This window comes from Tauraco erythrolophus, chromosome 12 (assembly GCF_009769465.1).
Source record: "Tauraco erythrolophus isolate bTauEry1 chromosome 12, bTauEry1.pri, whole genome shotgun sequence".
Taxonomy (NCBI): domain Eukaryota; kingdom Metazoa; phylum Chordata; class Aves; order Musophagiformes; family Musophagidae; genus Tauraco; species Tauraco erythrolophus.
In genome coordinates, this window is record NC_141476.1 from 19146825 (window position 1) to 19160347 (window position 13523).

The 13523-nt window shown below is 52.2% G+C and overlaps 1 protein-coding gene across 3 annotated transcripts in view; it reads left to right on the forward strand.

Moving 5' to 3' along the window:
• Nucleotides 1-10240, forward strand: part of RAD54L2 (RAD54 like 2) — a 44634-nt gene extending 34394 nt beyond the window's left edge. For all 3 annotated transcript variants that reach the window (XM_086618821.1, XM_086618822.1, XM_086618823.1), the window contains 12 exons: nucleotides 698-875; nucleotides 1482-1733; nucleotides 2348-2466; nucleotides 2773-2888; nucleotides 3910-4009; nucleotides 4354-4559; nucleotides 5868-6043; nucleotides 6809-7005; nucleotides 7120-7316; nucleotides 7775-7864; nucleotides 8436-8528; nucleotides 8746-10240. In XM_086618821.1, the coding sequence (XP_086474947.1) occupies nucleotides 698-875; nucleotides 1482-1733; nucleotides 2348-2466; nucleotides 2773-2888; nucleotides 3910-4009; nucleotides 4354-4559; nucleotides 5868-6043; nucleotides 6809-7005; nucleotides 7120-7316; nucleotides 7775-7864; nucleotides 8436-8528; nucleotides 8746-9734 (2713 nt within the window). In that variant the 3' untranslated portion in view covers nucleotides 9735-10240. The remainder of the gene's footprint in view (nucleotides 1-697; nucleotides 876-1481; nucleotides 1734-2347; nucleotides 2467-2772; nucleotides 2889-3909; nucleotides 4010-4353; nucleotides 4560-5867; nucleotides 6044-6808; nucleotides 7006-7119; nucleotides 7317-7774; nucleotides 7865-8435; nucleotides 8529-8745) is intronic.
• The last annotated feature ends 3283 nt before the right edge of the window (nucleotides 10241-13523 follow it).

Consider the following 13523-nt stretch of genomic DNA (forward strand, 5'->3'; position numbering starts at 1 on the left):
TTAGGTTAGCAGCTCCATGTTTCTCTTAGAGTCTCTGTCTTGTTCAATCTGTCAACTGCAAAGTGGTCCTTATGGCTCTATTTCACCTTGGGGGTAGAAGTAAAGTTGGTTTGCTTTGATACCACAGACTCTGATAATGGGGAACAACACCTCTAATGGCACCAGAGTGACCTCAAGTTTATTTTGATGTCTTAATAGCTAATTTGGATGTGCACTTTGACATCCTCTACCCAAGGTTCTGAAAGCGTTTCCTGAACCCTCAGTTATGAAAAGTGACAGTGTGTCCACCACTCTGGAAACAATCACGTCGTTTCTCAAATTAGGGTTCTAAGATACTGGACCAGTGATTCGGATGGAGTGTCTTAGTCATTGGCAGAGCTAAAAAGAGACCTTAGGTCTTATTTCTGGTTTTCAACTGCCATGGAAAACAGGACTTTCATCACCCTCTTAACATTCTGACTTGTGCTCGAAGGTTGTAACATTTGAGATCTCTGTAATTGTGCTTACAGTTGGTATTTGGCTGCAGGGAGAGTATCTCAGAAGTGTCGTGCGTTAGAGAAACATGCAACTAGAGGTCTTTCTCCCTGCAGCCAGATGAGCAAGAAGTCAAAATCTGACCCTACAGTCAGCCACAGAGAGATCAGATTGGGAAATTCCCTTCCCTCTGTTTATCTCTCTTTCTTTATTTCCTCCACAGGCGAGGCCACAATGTGCTGAAGGTTCAGCTCCCATCTAAGGAAGAACATGTCATTTTGGTACGTCTGTCAAAGATCCAGCGAGCCCTTTATACGGAGTTCATGAACCGGTTCCGAGACGCAGGCAACAGTGGCTGGCTGGGACTGAACCCCCTCAAAGCTTTCTGTGTCTGTTGTAAGGTAGGTTTTGGCAGGAGCTGCAAAGAAATATTCTAGTATGCAAGGGAAAGGCAGGAATATGAGGGAAAACAGGAGATAAAAGTGTGGTTGGCCAGGCACATCATCTCTCCCCAGAGTGCCCTGCAGTGGCCCAGCAAATTGTTATCCCTGCTTCCAGAACCAGAGTACAGGGATGTTAAATGTCTTGTTCAAATTTGAACAAGAAACCTGCACCCATCAGCTGAACCGATACTGGGCTGATACCTTAAACATTTACCTGCTGCAATGCAAACAAGCAGCTTCCTCTGTGTTTGTGCCGTGTGGGGTGCATAGTGCCCTTCTATTTTGTTCTCAAGGAAAGAACTCTGCAGTTTCAGAATCAGGAGAGCCTTGGTTAAGATGTTTTATACCTTGTGTCATGGCAGAGTCATGTTTTCTGTTTTCACTATCTTAATGCAGCCAGACTGGCTTTCTCTGCAGTGCCTTACAGTTCCATGTGGGGATGGTGTTGAGGTGATCGAAGTATGATTTCTTTGCTTTAAACAGCTGTGGGGGCTTTCAGTCTACAGTCACTGGCAATCAACTGGCCAGGGCAGGCCTAACCACTTTCTTTTCTTACCCTTTCAGATCTGGAACCATCCAGATGTCCTGTATGAAGCTCTGCAAAAGGAGAATCTGGCAAACGAGCAGGATTTGGATGTGGATGACCTTGGCACAGCAAGTACTAATTCCCGCTGCCAGCCTCAGGGAATTAAAGTCAAACCAGAGAGTAATGCTTTGGCATCACCAGTTGGAGAAGCTACCAATAGCAAGTTCCTCCAGAGTGTTGGCTTCAACCCTTTTCAGGAGAGAGCAAATCAGGTCGTTACTTATGAGTGGGTGAGTACCACTGCTGGAGAACTGTTCATTTGGAAACTTAGGATAAACATAGGCTACGTACTTACTCTGAAAGACTGTACCTCTTTTTGTTAGGGCAGTTTTCTGAACTGGAGCAAAGAAAAGACTCTTCTGTTTAAGAGTTGTGGATTTGTCTTATGTTTTCTCTGCCACAGAGCATCTTGATAACCATGTCTGCATGGTGCTGAGTAGGGGGTTTGGGACTCTTATGAGACGGGAGTGCAGGCAGCACTCTTTTATACCATTGCTTTAATCTGACCAAAAAGGCTATGGACTCTGTTATTCTAAAAAAGGTGTTAAGGCAAAGTTTAATCTAGATAAGATCATGGTAAATCTAGTGGGTTGGAGGAGAGGTCTTGAGATAGAGTCATGAGAGGCTGAGAGGATGCTCATTCATCCGTACTCCAAGAAGTTTGTCATTGGAGCTTCTGGAATGGGAGGCAGCAGCAGTAGTTGGGAGTAGCGTTGTCACCTCGATCTGGCTGGATGTGTATAACCTCTCTGCAATGACTTATTTCTCTTGCATTGAGACAGGATTGTTGAACTAAACAGGGAATGAGCAACTCCACCTGTAATAGTATCTCGTTTCTTGGTAGGCCAAAGACATCTTGTGTGATTACCAGACGGGAGTCTTGGAGAACTCACCCAAGATGGTGCTACTGTTCCACCTAATTGAGGAAAGTGTGAAGCTTGGGGACAAGATCTTGGTCTTCAGGTAAGCAAAGCATCAACAGCCGATCCAACAATCACTAAATGCTGGAGTAGTTGGACCCCTCCTGGTACTAGAAGGTTGTTAAATGGAGTGAATGGTGTGGCAGGTCCCCTTTTCTCCTTTGTTGTATTAGATCCTGTTTTTTCCCCATGGATTTTATACTTCTGTCACTGTCAAGTTTACTAGTGAGAGGTGTGCTGCCACAAACAGAGTTTGGCAACTGTCAATGCTATCATGGTTGGGGAAGAGTTCTGATACTCCACTTCTGCTGTGGGAGCTTTCTCCTGAACCGAGATCTTCGTTTTGCAGCCAGAGCTTGTCCACCTTATCTGTCATTGAAGAGTTTTTGGCAAAGAGACCAATGCCGAGTCCTCCAGGCTCAGATGGAGGAGTTCACAACTGGGTCCGAAACATCAACTACTACAGTGAGTGCAGCCAATCCTCCTCTCTCTTGGTGTGACACTGTTTGATCCTCTGTGATGGACCAATTCCTGAAAGTCACCCACCATCTTCTTGTAGTTGTCCCTGGGTGTGAAAATGCTCTTCTGAAGCGTTATTCTGATGAAGTCTCTTTCAGATTGTTCTTACTTTAGTTGCTTGGGAAGACAATGTCAGTTTGGTAGCAACTAACTGGTAATTTCTAAATCCTCTTTTTGGCACCACTCAGAAGAGGTTAGACATCTTTAACATCTCACTGATGCACTAGTGTTTTTTTAAGTTGTAAAAGATACTTTTTTTACTTCCTGTTTGGCTATTTTCTAGATCTTGCTTCCCAAACCAGATTCACTTGGAATGCGTGCACTGGCTTGGGGCTGTGAATTCCTCCTTCCCCCTTCCACAGCTTTAAATCTTGTTCTGGCATAGGTCGTTGCTTTGTCTGGCTACTTTACAGGCAAGGACTGAGAGGAGTGGTGGATATGGTGTTCCTGATTTTTGCAGAGCTGCCAGAAGCAAGCTGCTGTGCAGGGACAGAGACATGACACCCCCCTGCACTCCTTCAGACCAGTATTCTGTGCTCAGAACCAGACTATGGGGTTTCGCCAAAGGCTTTCACAATTTTGCTTCCTCTTTGTTCCTCAAGCTTCTGGCATATGTGAGGCCTTTGCATCTACAGCTCTTACTTGCTGTCTGTCTTGCCTAATACGGAGCCTTAATGTGCTAGGTTTGTTGTAGCACTCCCCGTCTTGGCCTTGCCAAGCTGGAGCAATGTTTTGCTTGGTCCTTCAGTTGAACAAATCCCAACCTGCCAGCTGCATTGCACCTGCCTGGCTGGGCAAATTAGAGGTACAGTGTGGTCCAGTGGAGGTCCTGGAGTGCATGACTTGAGAAGGACTTAGAATTGGTTGGAAACCAGTGCCAATGCTTAGTGTATGGGAAGTGAGTTTGTTCTGATGGCATTTCTCCAAAATACAGATCTTTTAAATGTGTCCTTAATTTCCTTCTCAGGACTGGATGGCAGCACCTCTTCCTCAGAGAGGGAGCGACTGATTAACCAGTTCAATGACCCCAGCAACACCTCTGTTTGGCTCTTCCTTTTGTCCACACGGTAAGTTGGCTGGAGCAGAAGGGCACAGTGGAGAACTCATGCTGATGCTCTGTATGCATATGGGTTTTCAGTTCTTAAATTCCTTCATAGTGTGCTCTCAAGACTCTATAGGATGATAGTACCATCTGCTTCTGAATTCCCCAGGGGTGCAGGATTTTAGCCTTAGTCCTCTGCAACAACTTAACCCCTGTCTTGGAAGCCAAACATGGGTTCGAAGTTGCCTGTATGAGTGGAGGGAGCTTTCCATAGACACCTCATGGACTCTTGGCTGTGATGGCCATCCTTTCCTAGAAACTTTGAAAATCAGCCAAGGCAGCAATTTGAAATTTGTCTTTAATTTCCAGTGCTGGGTGTTTGGGTGTCAACCTCATTGGAGCAAACAGAGTGGTGGTGTTTGACGCTTCTTGGAATCCATGCCATGATGCCCAGGCCGTGTGCCGAGTGTACCGCTACGGGCAGAAGAAGCCGTGCCACATTTACAGACTGGTTTCTGATTACACCCTTGAGAAGAAGATTTATGACCGACAGATCTCCAAGCAGGGCATGTCAGGTAAGTGTGGGTATGGAGCTCTGCTCTTGGCTTTCGCTCCTTTTGCCTCTTTCAAGTCTTGTTTCTGTGGGTTTCGTAACTTTTTTTTTTAAGGTTGGAAATCAAACAGCCAAAGAAGTGTCGGACATGTTATCTTAGGGCAATGTTTCATATTTATGAGTTGACAGTGATGTGAGACCCTGTAAGAAACGCAGGGCAGAGCAGTAGGGGTTGTAGAGCTTGCATCCTGCAGCAGGGTTGTGCTACCAGTCCAGTGCACAGCCATTGATCTTCCTTGCCACTCTCTTGGTTACTATAAGAGACTGGGGGCTCGAGCGATGGTCATCCTGTTTTCACCTGTGTCTGGAAACTGTGTCTGTGACATAGTTTAAGACACGCTTTTGCTGTGTCTTAAACTGGACATGTTTAAATAGCTTTGTGCCTCCATTTCTCCTGCAGCAAGAGAGGGAAAGCAGCGACATTAAAATGTATCTCGATACCTTTGACTGATAGTGCTTACTTAGGAGCCAAAAGTAATTAATTCATTCCAGTTCTGACCTGCCCTTGCACCAAAAGTATCTTTTGTGGTGGCTTGTGCCGGCTGTCAAGCTGCTCTTGTAGAGCATACAGCTGAGGGTTGTGGTGACCCAAAAGAGTTCTGCTGCCTGTGTCCTTCTTTGTCTCGAAACCCAACTCCAGAGGCAGCAGCTCAGCGTGATCAGCTCAGTTCGCTGTCTTGCACTCGAGATTGATTCCCCCAACAGCTGGCCTGGCTCCCAGGAGAGTCCTGGATATAGATGTTTTCTCCACGTGCTCCCATTTACCCTGTGAGCAGGAAGGAACGTCTGAGGAAAACTTCTGTGCTCTTGTGAGGGAGAGACTGTGGCTGCTTTTCTGAGCTTTTGACTCGACAGAGTTCTGTAAATTTCAGCACCTGGTTTCTAACTTGAGCCTTTATGGTGGGATTTGTGGGAGGGCACGTACTGATGTGGCTGCAGTTCTGTCCCAGGGACTTGTATGTTTTCAGCCTTGGGATATAAGATGGGACACCATCCATAATTAGCTTCATATTCCTGCATGCCAGGAGCTCAGTGACCTGCACTTCATTGCGGTGCAGTCTGGAGCAGAAGGCATTCGTCAGCCTGAGTTGGTCAAACAGGCTCATCTCCGAGCATGGCTGATGATTTTTCTCTCTGCCCTGATGTTTACAGAAGGCTTCTGAGGATCATGCAGGTTGCAAGGAGGGAGCTCTATTAGGACAGGAGTGTAGGAAGGCAGCAGTACCTATCTCTTCCCTTTTCCAGTCACTCTGTTCCCTCTCTTTTCCAGATCGAGTGGTGGATGATCTGAACCCAGTGCTGAACTTCACCCGACGGGAGGTGGAGAACTTGCTGCATTTTGTGGAGGAGGAATCTGACCCTGCTCAGCTCTCCCTCAATCCAAGCAAGATGAAGGAGTCTGTTCTACAGTTAGCCTGTCTCAAGTATCCTCACCTCATCACCAAGGTAAGACCCACCTGCTTCCTTGCTGGCACAGCACTGCACAGCAGGAGGAGGTTTGGAGGAGTCTGACTGCATGACGGAGACATGGTGGCAAGAAGGACCTATCTGTGTGCTGGTGGGAATAGGTAAAAAATCCTCTAGAGAGGGCCATAAAAGCCCTTCCTTTCCCTGCAATACACATTTAGAGCCATGTCTTCTGTCCTGGACAGATATGGGGCAGGTTGTAGGGCACCCCTTTCTTCAACTTGGTGCTGCATGGGAAGGTGGCAGTAGCATATCCCAGCTTGCTGCCAGCTGTCTTCCTGGGATGGCTTTAAAACAAAGCTGGGACAGCCAGCACTTGGCTGTGTCGTGAAGAGTTTCACTGGTAGGGTGGTGCTGCAGAGTGGGCCTGTGGCCAGGTGCCACGGGGCTCTGGTGACGGTGTGACCTTTCGGCAGGCTCAGCGCTCGCACTCTCAGCCCAGCCTTTGGCTCGTGGGTTTTGCTGTGTGCTCATGGCGAGTGATGGCCTTCACTGGGTGGGCCTAGAGATGGTGAGGGATGGCTTAGCTGACTGTCGCTCTTCAAGCTGAGCCTTGGTCACATCCGCAGCGTTGCCCCACGCGTGCTTCACCATGACCGCCTCTGCCTCCCAACTCCCCGCTTCCCTGCTTCAGCCTGAGTTGGAGACAGCGGAGATGCAGGGACCGGGTGGCTGCCGTTCGGGGCATGTTGGTTCCCTCTTGTGGTGCGTTGGTGTCAAAACCTCAGTGCTCGGGGCTTGCAGGAGCCTTTTCAGCATGAGTCACTGCTGATCGACCGGAAGGAGCACAAGCTGACCAAGGCAGAGAAGAAAGCAGCCAAGAAGAGCTACGAGGAGGAAAAGCGAGCATCCGTCCCCTACACCCGGCCGTCCTACGCACAGTATTACCCAGCCAGTGACCAGAGTCTGACGAGCATCCCTGCCTTTAGCCAGAGGAACTGGTGAGTACCTACCTCTTCCCCTTCTTCCCATGCTGCAGTTATGAAATGAGGGGGCAGAGGATGCTTAGCTCTGTCAGTGAGGACGCTGCACCTTCCTCCCTCCTCTCTCACTAGGCGACCAGCCCTCAAGGGTGAGGACAAGCCAGTGGCAAGCGTCCGCCCAGTTCAATCCACCCCCATTCCTATGATGCCCCGGCATGTGCCCATGGGCAGTGCAGGATCAACCTCAAGTTCCAACCCCGCTGTCAATTTCCCCATCAACTATCTACAGCGAGCCGGTGTCTTTGTGCAGAAGATTGTGACCACCACAGGTGAGTTGCTGGTGCTCACAGTAAGTTGAGTTGTGATGCCCACAGTGAATTGAGGAGCGGGGTGAGTTGTTGGTGCCCACATGGGCTGTGGACAGATGGGCATCAGAGCCACTGATACTGCCTCTGCGTTTGAGTGGTTCCCCTGTACCTGGAGAACTTTCCCTGCAGGTGTGCAAGGGGCATGGGTCTGGCGGGTTGTTGGGAGTGAAGTCCCCGTGAGAGACCTGCAACACTGTCACCAATTGTCCTTGTTGGGAAAGGGGAGATGCTATGCCAGAGCAGCGTGGCTTTTGCTTCCTGGGAGCCTCTGCTGCTCAGAAATAAAACCAGGGCTTGCTTCTACGCAGTGCATAGGAGAGACAACTGCATTGCAAACAAAGGGGTTTGGTGGTGCTCCTGACTGTAGCTGGCCTGTAATTTCACAGACACTGTTGTTCTGTTTCTTCCCCCACTGCTAGATATTGTGATTCCGGGTACAAACACATCCACTGATGTACAGGCAAGAATCAGTGCTGGCGAGAGCATCCACATCATCCGAGGGACGAAAGGTAAGTCTCTCTGTCTTGGTAAGACTTGTGGATAGGGTCCTAGCCCATGCTAATGGGCAAAGAAAAGGATGTAAAAGCATGAATCAGTCCCTTGAGAGGAAAAGAATCAAGAAGGGGAGGAGGTATGGACTTTGCAGCGGCTCTGTTGCAGCCTGTGCTTCGGGTGTGCTGTTGCAGCTGATGCTTCAGGGCTATTGCAGCTGTGGCTGCTCCTGCCTCGGAGAGGAGCTGTTGAACTTTGTGGCTGGGTGACTGATTCTCCCAACACCCACTGCATGTGCTGGGGCAGCCAAACACTTCCTGGTGCTCCCAGAGCAAACTTAGCCCCAAAGCACGAAGTTCCCCATTTCCCACTGGCACTGCACTGGGAGGGGGCGAGCTCCAACCCAGGAAAGCTGAAAGAGTGGAAGTGAGGAGTGAGGAAGGGGGCAAAGTCCCCTGCTGATCTCCCTGCATGATCTGTGGGCTGGCCTTACGCAGCACTGCTGTCCTGTTCGTGCCCAGGCAGCTTAATGGATCCAGGGTCCTGAGACCAGAAACCTTGAATGAAGTTGTTCTGCCTCTATTCCAGGGACGTATATCCGGACCAGCGATGGGCGGATTTTTGCTATCCGGACCACTGGGAAGCCGAAGGGCAATGAAGACCGTCGGACAGCTGCCTCAGGTAGGGGTTTGTGAGTGCTGTGCGGGGCTTGCTCACTTGCTTTCCCACCCGAGTGTCTGGGGCTGTGTTCCCTGGGTGTGTTCCATCACACCTGTGTTCAGACCTGTCCCCGCAATCTCCCCGTGATATCCTCACCTTCCTTTCCACTGTTGCCTCGTGGCCCCCAGGTTTTTCTCCAGGGCTGTCTTTCTAACCTGCTCCATCTCTTTGTTCCCAGGCTCCCAGAGCTCTTCACTGGAGTCCACAAGCAATGGCAGACACAGTGCCTCATCACCGCAGCTCCCCAGCGCGGAGGAGCTCACTCGGCCCATATCCCCCGACAGCCCCGAGATCATCAGCGAGCTGCAGCAGTACGCGGAGGCAGCGGCTGCCCGGGAGTCTCGGCACAGCTCTCCCAGCACCAACGTGGCACAAGGCCACCCTGCCCGCACGGACAATGCACCCGGGCTGGCAGCCCGAGGAGCCGAGCAGCGTGTGGGGATTCACTGCATGGCTCCCTCCGTGTCTTCAGCCCTGCCGGCCACCAGCCAGCACGTCGATGCCCACTCAGTGTTGGACTTACGGGGCAACAAGCGCAAGTCGACCTCACCGTCGGCTCCGGAGGAGCAAGCCCGCAGGCAGCAGAAGAAGCGCCAGTTGCCATCATCCACGCAGCCCTACGAACACGGGTACCCTGTCTCCGGTGGGTTCGCCATGCCTCCTGTCTCTTTAAACCACAACCTAACCCATCCATTTGCCTCCCAACCAGGAAACTCCTTGTACATGGGCACTGGCTCCTCTTACTACCAGCTGCCCAATTTACTCTCAGACCCTCATCTGGTGTTCCCTGTGACTACTGACCCTCTGCTGACAGCCGGCACCGCCAGCTCTTCTGCTGCTACCTCAGCCACCGCCAGCGTCCCCTCATTCATGCTAAACCCTTCTCTGACGGGGGTGCTGCCCAATTACTCGCTTCCCTTCACGCAGTCACTCCTGCCCGAGCCCAGGATGTTTGCTCCTTTCCCAGCCCCTGTCTTGCCTAGCAGCCTTCCCAGGAGCATGGCATCTGCCTACCCTGGCTACATGTCCCCTCACTCGGGCTACCCGGCCGGGGGCCTCCTTCGGTCCCAGGTGCCTCAGTTTGAACCCCAGGAGGTCCCAGAGGTGGGATGCAGCTCTAATGACGAGGACAAAGACGACGATGTTATAGAGATCACAGGGAAATAATGGGCCCAGCTCCTGCTCGGTCTCAGCTCCGCCAGGAGGCAAAAGTTGCAGGACCTTTTGGGAGTCAGGATTTCCCCTCTGGGCCATGGCAGCGGGTGGAGAAGGATGCGAAGGGTGTGGCGTGGGGGTGGTTTTGTTCTTTTCGTTTTCTTTTGTTGTTTTTTTTTTTTTTTTAGCTGTCAAGGATCTGAATTGTATTAGGGACTGAGAGATGGGAGGGGGATAGAGGGATAGAGTGGACCTGCGAGGGCCGGAGGAGCAAGACCCCAGGGGAGGAGGGAAGCAGCAATGCAAACCATAGGAGTGCCTCCTTCCCACGCTCTGTCTGTCTGTCTGTCTCTGTTCTCTGTCTTGTCTGGAACGGGCAGGCTTGGTGTTGCGAGTCACTGCCCTTCTCAGGCCAGGAGGCACGGGCTTGACCACTGGCAGGGCCGAGCTCCCTCTCACACGAACTGCCTTATCTGTGAACTTCTCTCACTCCGGGAGGTGTGGGCCAGGGGGAACGACTCCAGCAGAGGTTGGGGACGAAGAGTTTTTACTGGGGAGGGAGCAGGGAGGGCTTCTATGTCGTGTATGTTGGGCCGGGGAGGGGATTGATGTAAACAAAAAAAAAAAAAAAAAGAAAAAAAAAAAGAAAAAAAAAAAAGAAACAAAACACCCCACAAACAATTTGTCATCCTCTTCAAATTCACATGAAAATAGTGTGGGCTCCAGGCAGGCTCCTGCCACAGCGAGGAGGGCAGGGCTCTGGCGAGGGGCTCCCCCGAGCCCTTCTGGGGGATCCTGTCCAAGGTAGGTTGGTCCTGTGTGCCAGATGAGTGGAGCAATCCCAGACGTCTCAATCGCCATCAGAGGGGAATCCTGGTGACTTCCCCAGCTCTGCAGCCCTGCCAGGCTGTGTGAAGGCCATGTCTTAGCCCGCCATGGCCCACCAGACTGGGGGGTAGGTGGGCTCACTGCTGCTTCTGAACAGCACCAGGCAGTGGAGGAGGGTTGGGAGGGGACATTGGACCCAGTGCCGGTCGCTGCTGAATCTGTGATTGGAGCGACTTCCCCCTGCACAGAATCTCTACATTAATTTATTTCATGAAAGCATAATATTTATTGTTTGGGGGACTCTTTCTTTCTACTTTTAAATTAATTTCCATATTAAAAAAAAAATAAACTGCTGGCCTCTATCATGCAGTGGTTGCTTGTCGGGTTATCTGTGTGGGGAGAAGCAGCCGGTTGACCAAAGCTTAGCCTAGAAGCAGGACCAGCTGTGGAGGCTGCCTGTAGCTGTGCCGTGTCGCCTTGGCTGGATGTGCCCCATCGGGGGATTGTGCCAAGGCAGGGAGGAGCTGCTCCAGGTGTTCTGCAGCAGCCAGAGGGGAGGATGGACTCCTCTTGTCGTGTTGGGGCAGGTGGAATAGCACGTGTGGAAGCCCCCTGTGTTCTTTCCCAGTGAGGACGAGGGTGGTGAGGCAGGCAGGGTTGGGAAGGCTGAGCTCCTGCCGGGGAAGCGCCTTTCCCCACGCAGGGAGCATCACTTGGCCCAGCCCTGCCCTGCCACACGTGCGTGCAGAGGCTAGCATTAGCCCCGACAGCGGACATGCTGGCTGCTCGCCTCGGTGCCAGGGCTCCAAGGGAGAAGCTGGGCTATCCAAGCGCAGCTGGACTTGGTGTGTGTGACTGTGTGTGTGCGTGAGCACGTTAGGATAGAGACCTGAAATCTGGGAACCTCCGTGTCACATCTGGATGTCACCAGGCAGATGATGTGCTTGCCTGTGTGGGTTGTCCCTGGAGTGTGGCCGGGACCTTGGAGCAGTGGTAGCTGGTAGAGGGGACCTCTTGGGCCATGGAAGCTGCAGTCACTGGTGTTTCCTGGGACCAACTAGGTGTAGGAAAGGGCAGGATGTCCTGACATCCTCCATCAAAGGGGCACTGGAAGATGGGGACCTCCCTTCCTAAGAGAGAGAGAGAGGGGGGTGTGTATGCACGTGTGTGTTACAAAAACATAATAAAAATGTTACGGGGCTTTCCTAGTGTCTTTCTCTGTTTAATGGACATTGTCTGTCAAACATAACCACACCATTCATAGAAGCCTTAGATCAACAGTTTAGCTATGCAAATTATTTTAATTATTTTTTTAAAAAAACAAACATTAAAATAGTGCTTTCTTCTTTAACATATCCTAGGAGTTGAAAACCGAGGGGTTCTGAGCAAACTGCTGGACAACTTGTCTTTGGATGCACCATGGAAATAAAAATCAAACCCCCCCACAAAAGTAACAAAGCAAATTAACTGATGGTGTTCATGCAAGTTTCTCCAAAGACTTGACAGTGCTGCATCTGTGAGTCATGCCCTCCTGTGCTCTGTGTGTCCACCTCATGCACAACCCTGTGACACTGATTGTATGACGAGCTTGCCCAGATGTCCGTTGCATCCCTGTGAGGCTGTCAGTTTTCCCGGTGGATTTGGGGAACGGCCCTAGGCAAGGGCTTTCCTTGTCCAGAGTAGCAAGTGTTGAGACTGGCGGGTGTGGGGGGGAGGCTGGAGCATGAGCAGACCCTCACCAGAGCCCTGCCGCAGCCCTGCTCCTTGCTGGTGGTGGTCAGGGTAGCGGGATTCATCTGAGGGACCCTCCCGGGCTTTTCTGTAGCTGTGTGCTGGGATGAGGCATGAAGATTCGGCTGGGGGCAGTCGGCACCGTGGCTCTGGATGCGATGCCTTTGCCTGCACGCCATTTTCCCTGCTCCTTGCCTTGCCAGGAGAGCACCCGGGGCTTCCTGAGCCGGCCCTGGTGCGTCCCTATGCTGCCGTTTGCTGTCCTCCCAGGGGTGTCCTGCCCAGTGGCCATAGGAGCCGGATCTGGGCAGCTGGTGCTCGGCTGCTGCAGGGTGCACGCTTTGTGCCACAGGCTAGCTGGCACCAGGGCGAGGTGCGAGGGCTCTCCTGGCTGCTGTGTGGCCACGGTGGCTTGGAGACCCCTCGCTGCCCTCCCGTGGTGCGGCTGCCCCGCATGCGACCCACTGTGAGGGGGTTCCTCTCCCTGTCAAACATCCAAGGGTCCGGGCAGCCGCAGCACGCGAAAGCGCCCGAGCGGAGCCCCAGCTGCCCTCCCTGAGTGGGGCGGTGCAGCACCTCTCCTCCCCATGTGCCAGCCCTGAGCACCCCCTTAATGAGGGGCTGGGTCCCCTGCGCCCCGTCAGAGCCGCAGCTGAGAGCTGGGGCGCCCCAACGATGGGGGCTGGCAGTGACTGGGGCTGCTTCGAGGCGGTCGGAGGCACCTGCTCTCCCATGGTGCTGTGGGAAGGATTTCCTCCACCCCACAGAAGCCACAAGGGTGTGTGGGTTATCCGGGGGCTTTCCTTTTCCCAGCGGGGGGACCCAAACCTCCCCCATAGGATCCCCCTCTCCCCCTCGTTTGCCCTCCCCAGACTTTTCCCCTCTTCAGCACATGGTTCTGCTGCAGAGGGTCTCGTCTCGGTTCCTCTGAGCCTGGAACAGGGGGTTTCCCTGCACGGGTTAAGTTTTTCTTTTGCTGCTGAATTTCTGTCTCCAAATGACCGGATGGAAGCAACTGCCAGTTGGCAGCAGGGCTGCGGGTGACACTGAGGACAGCAGTGCAGGACACTCTGCTGAGGTTTTTTTGGACACTAAGGAAGACTTCTGAGCGCAGAGCCGCAGGGGTCTCGGGGACGGCCAGCTGGCCTCGGCACCCAGCCCTCAGCCTGCCCTAAGGCAGGAGGCTCCTGCTCCCGGGGACAGCAGGTGAAGGCTGGGTACCGCTGCGGGATGTGATGCCAC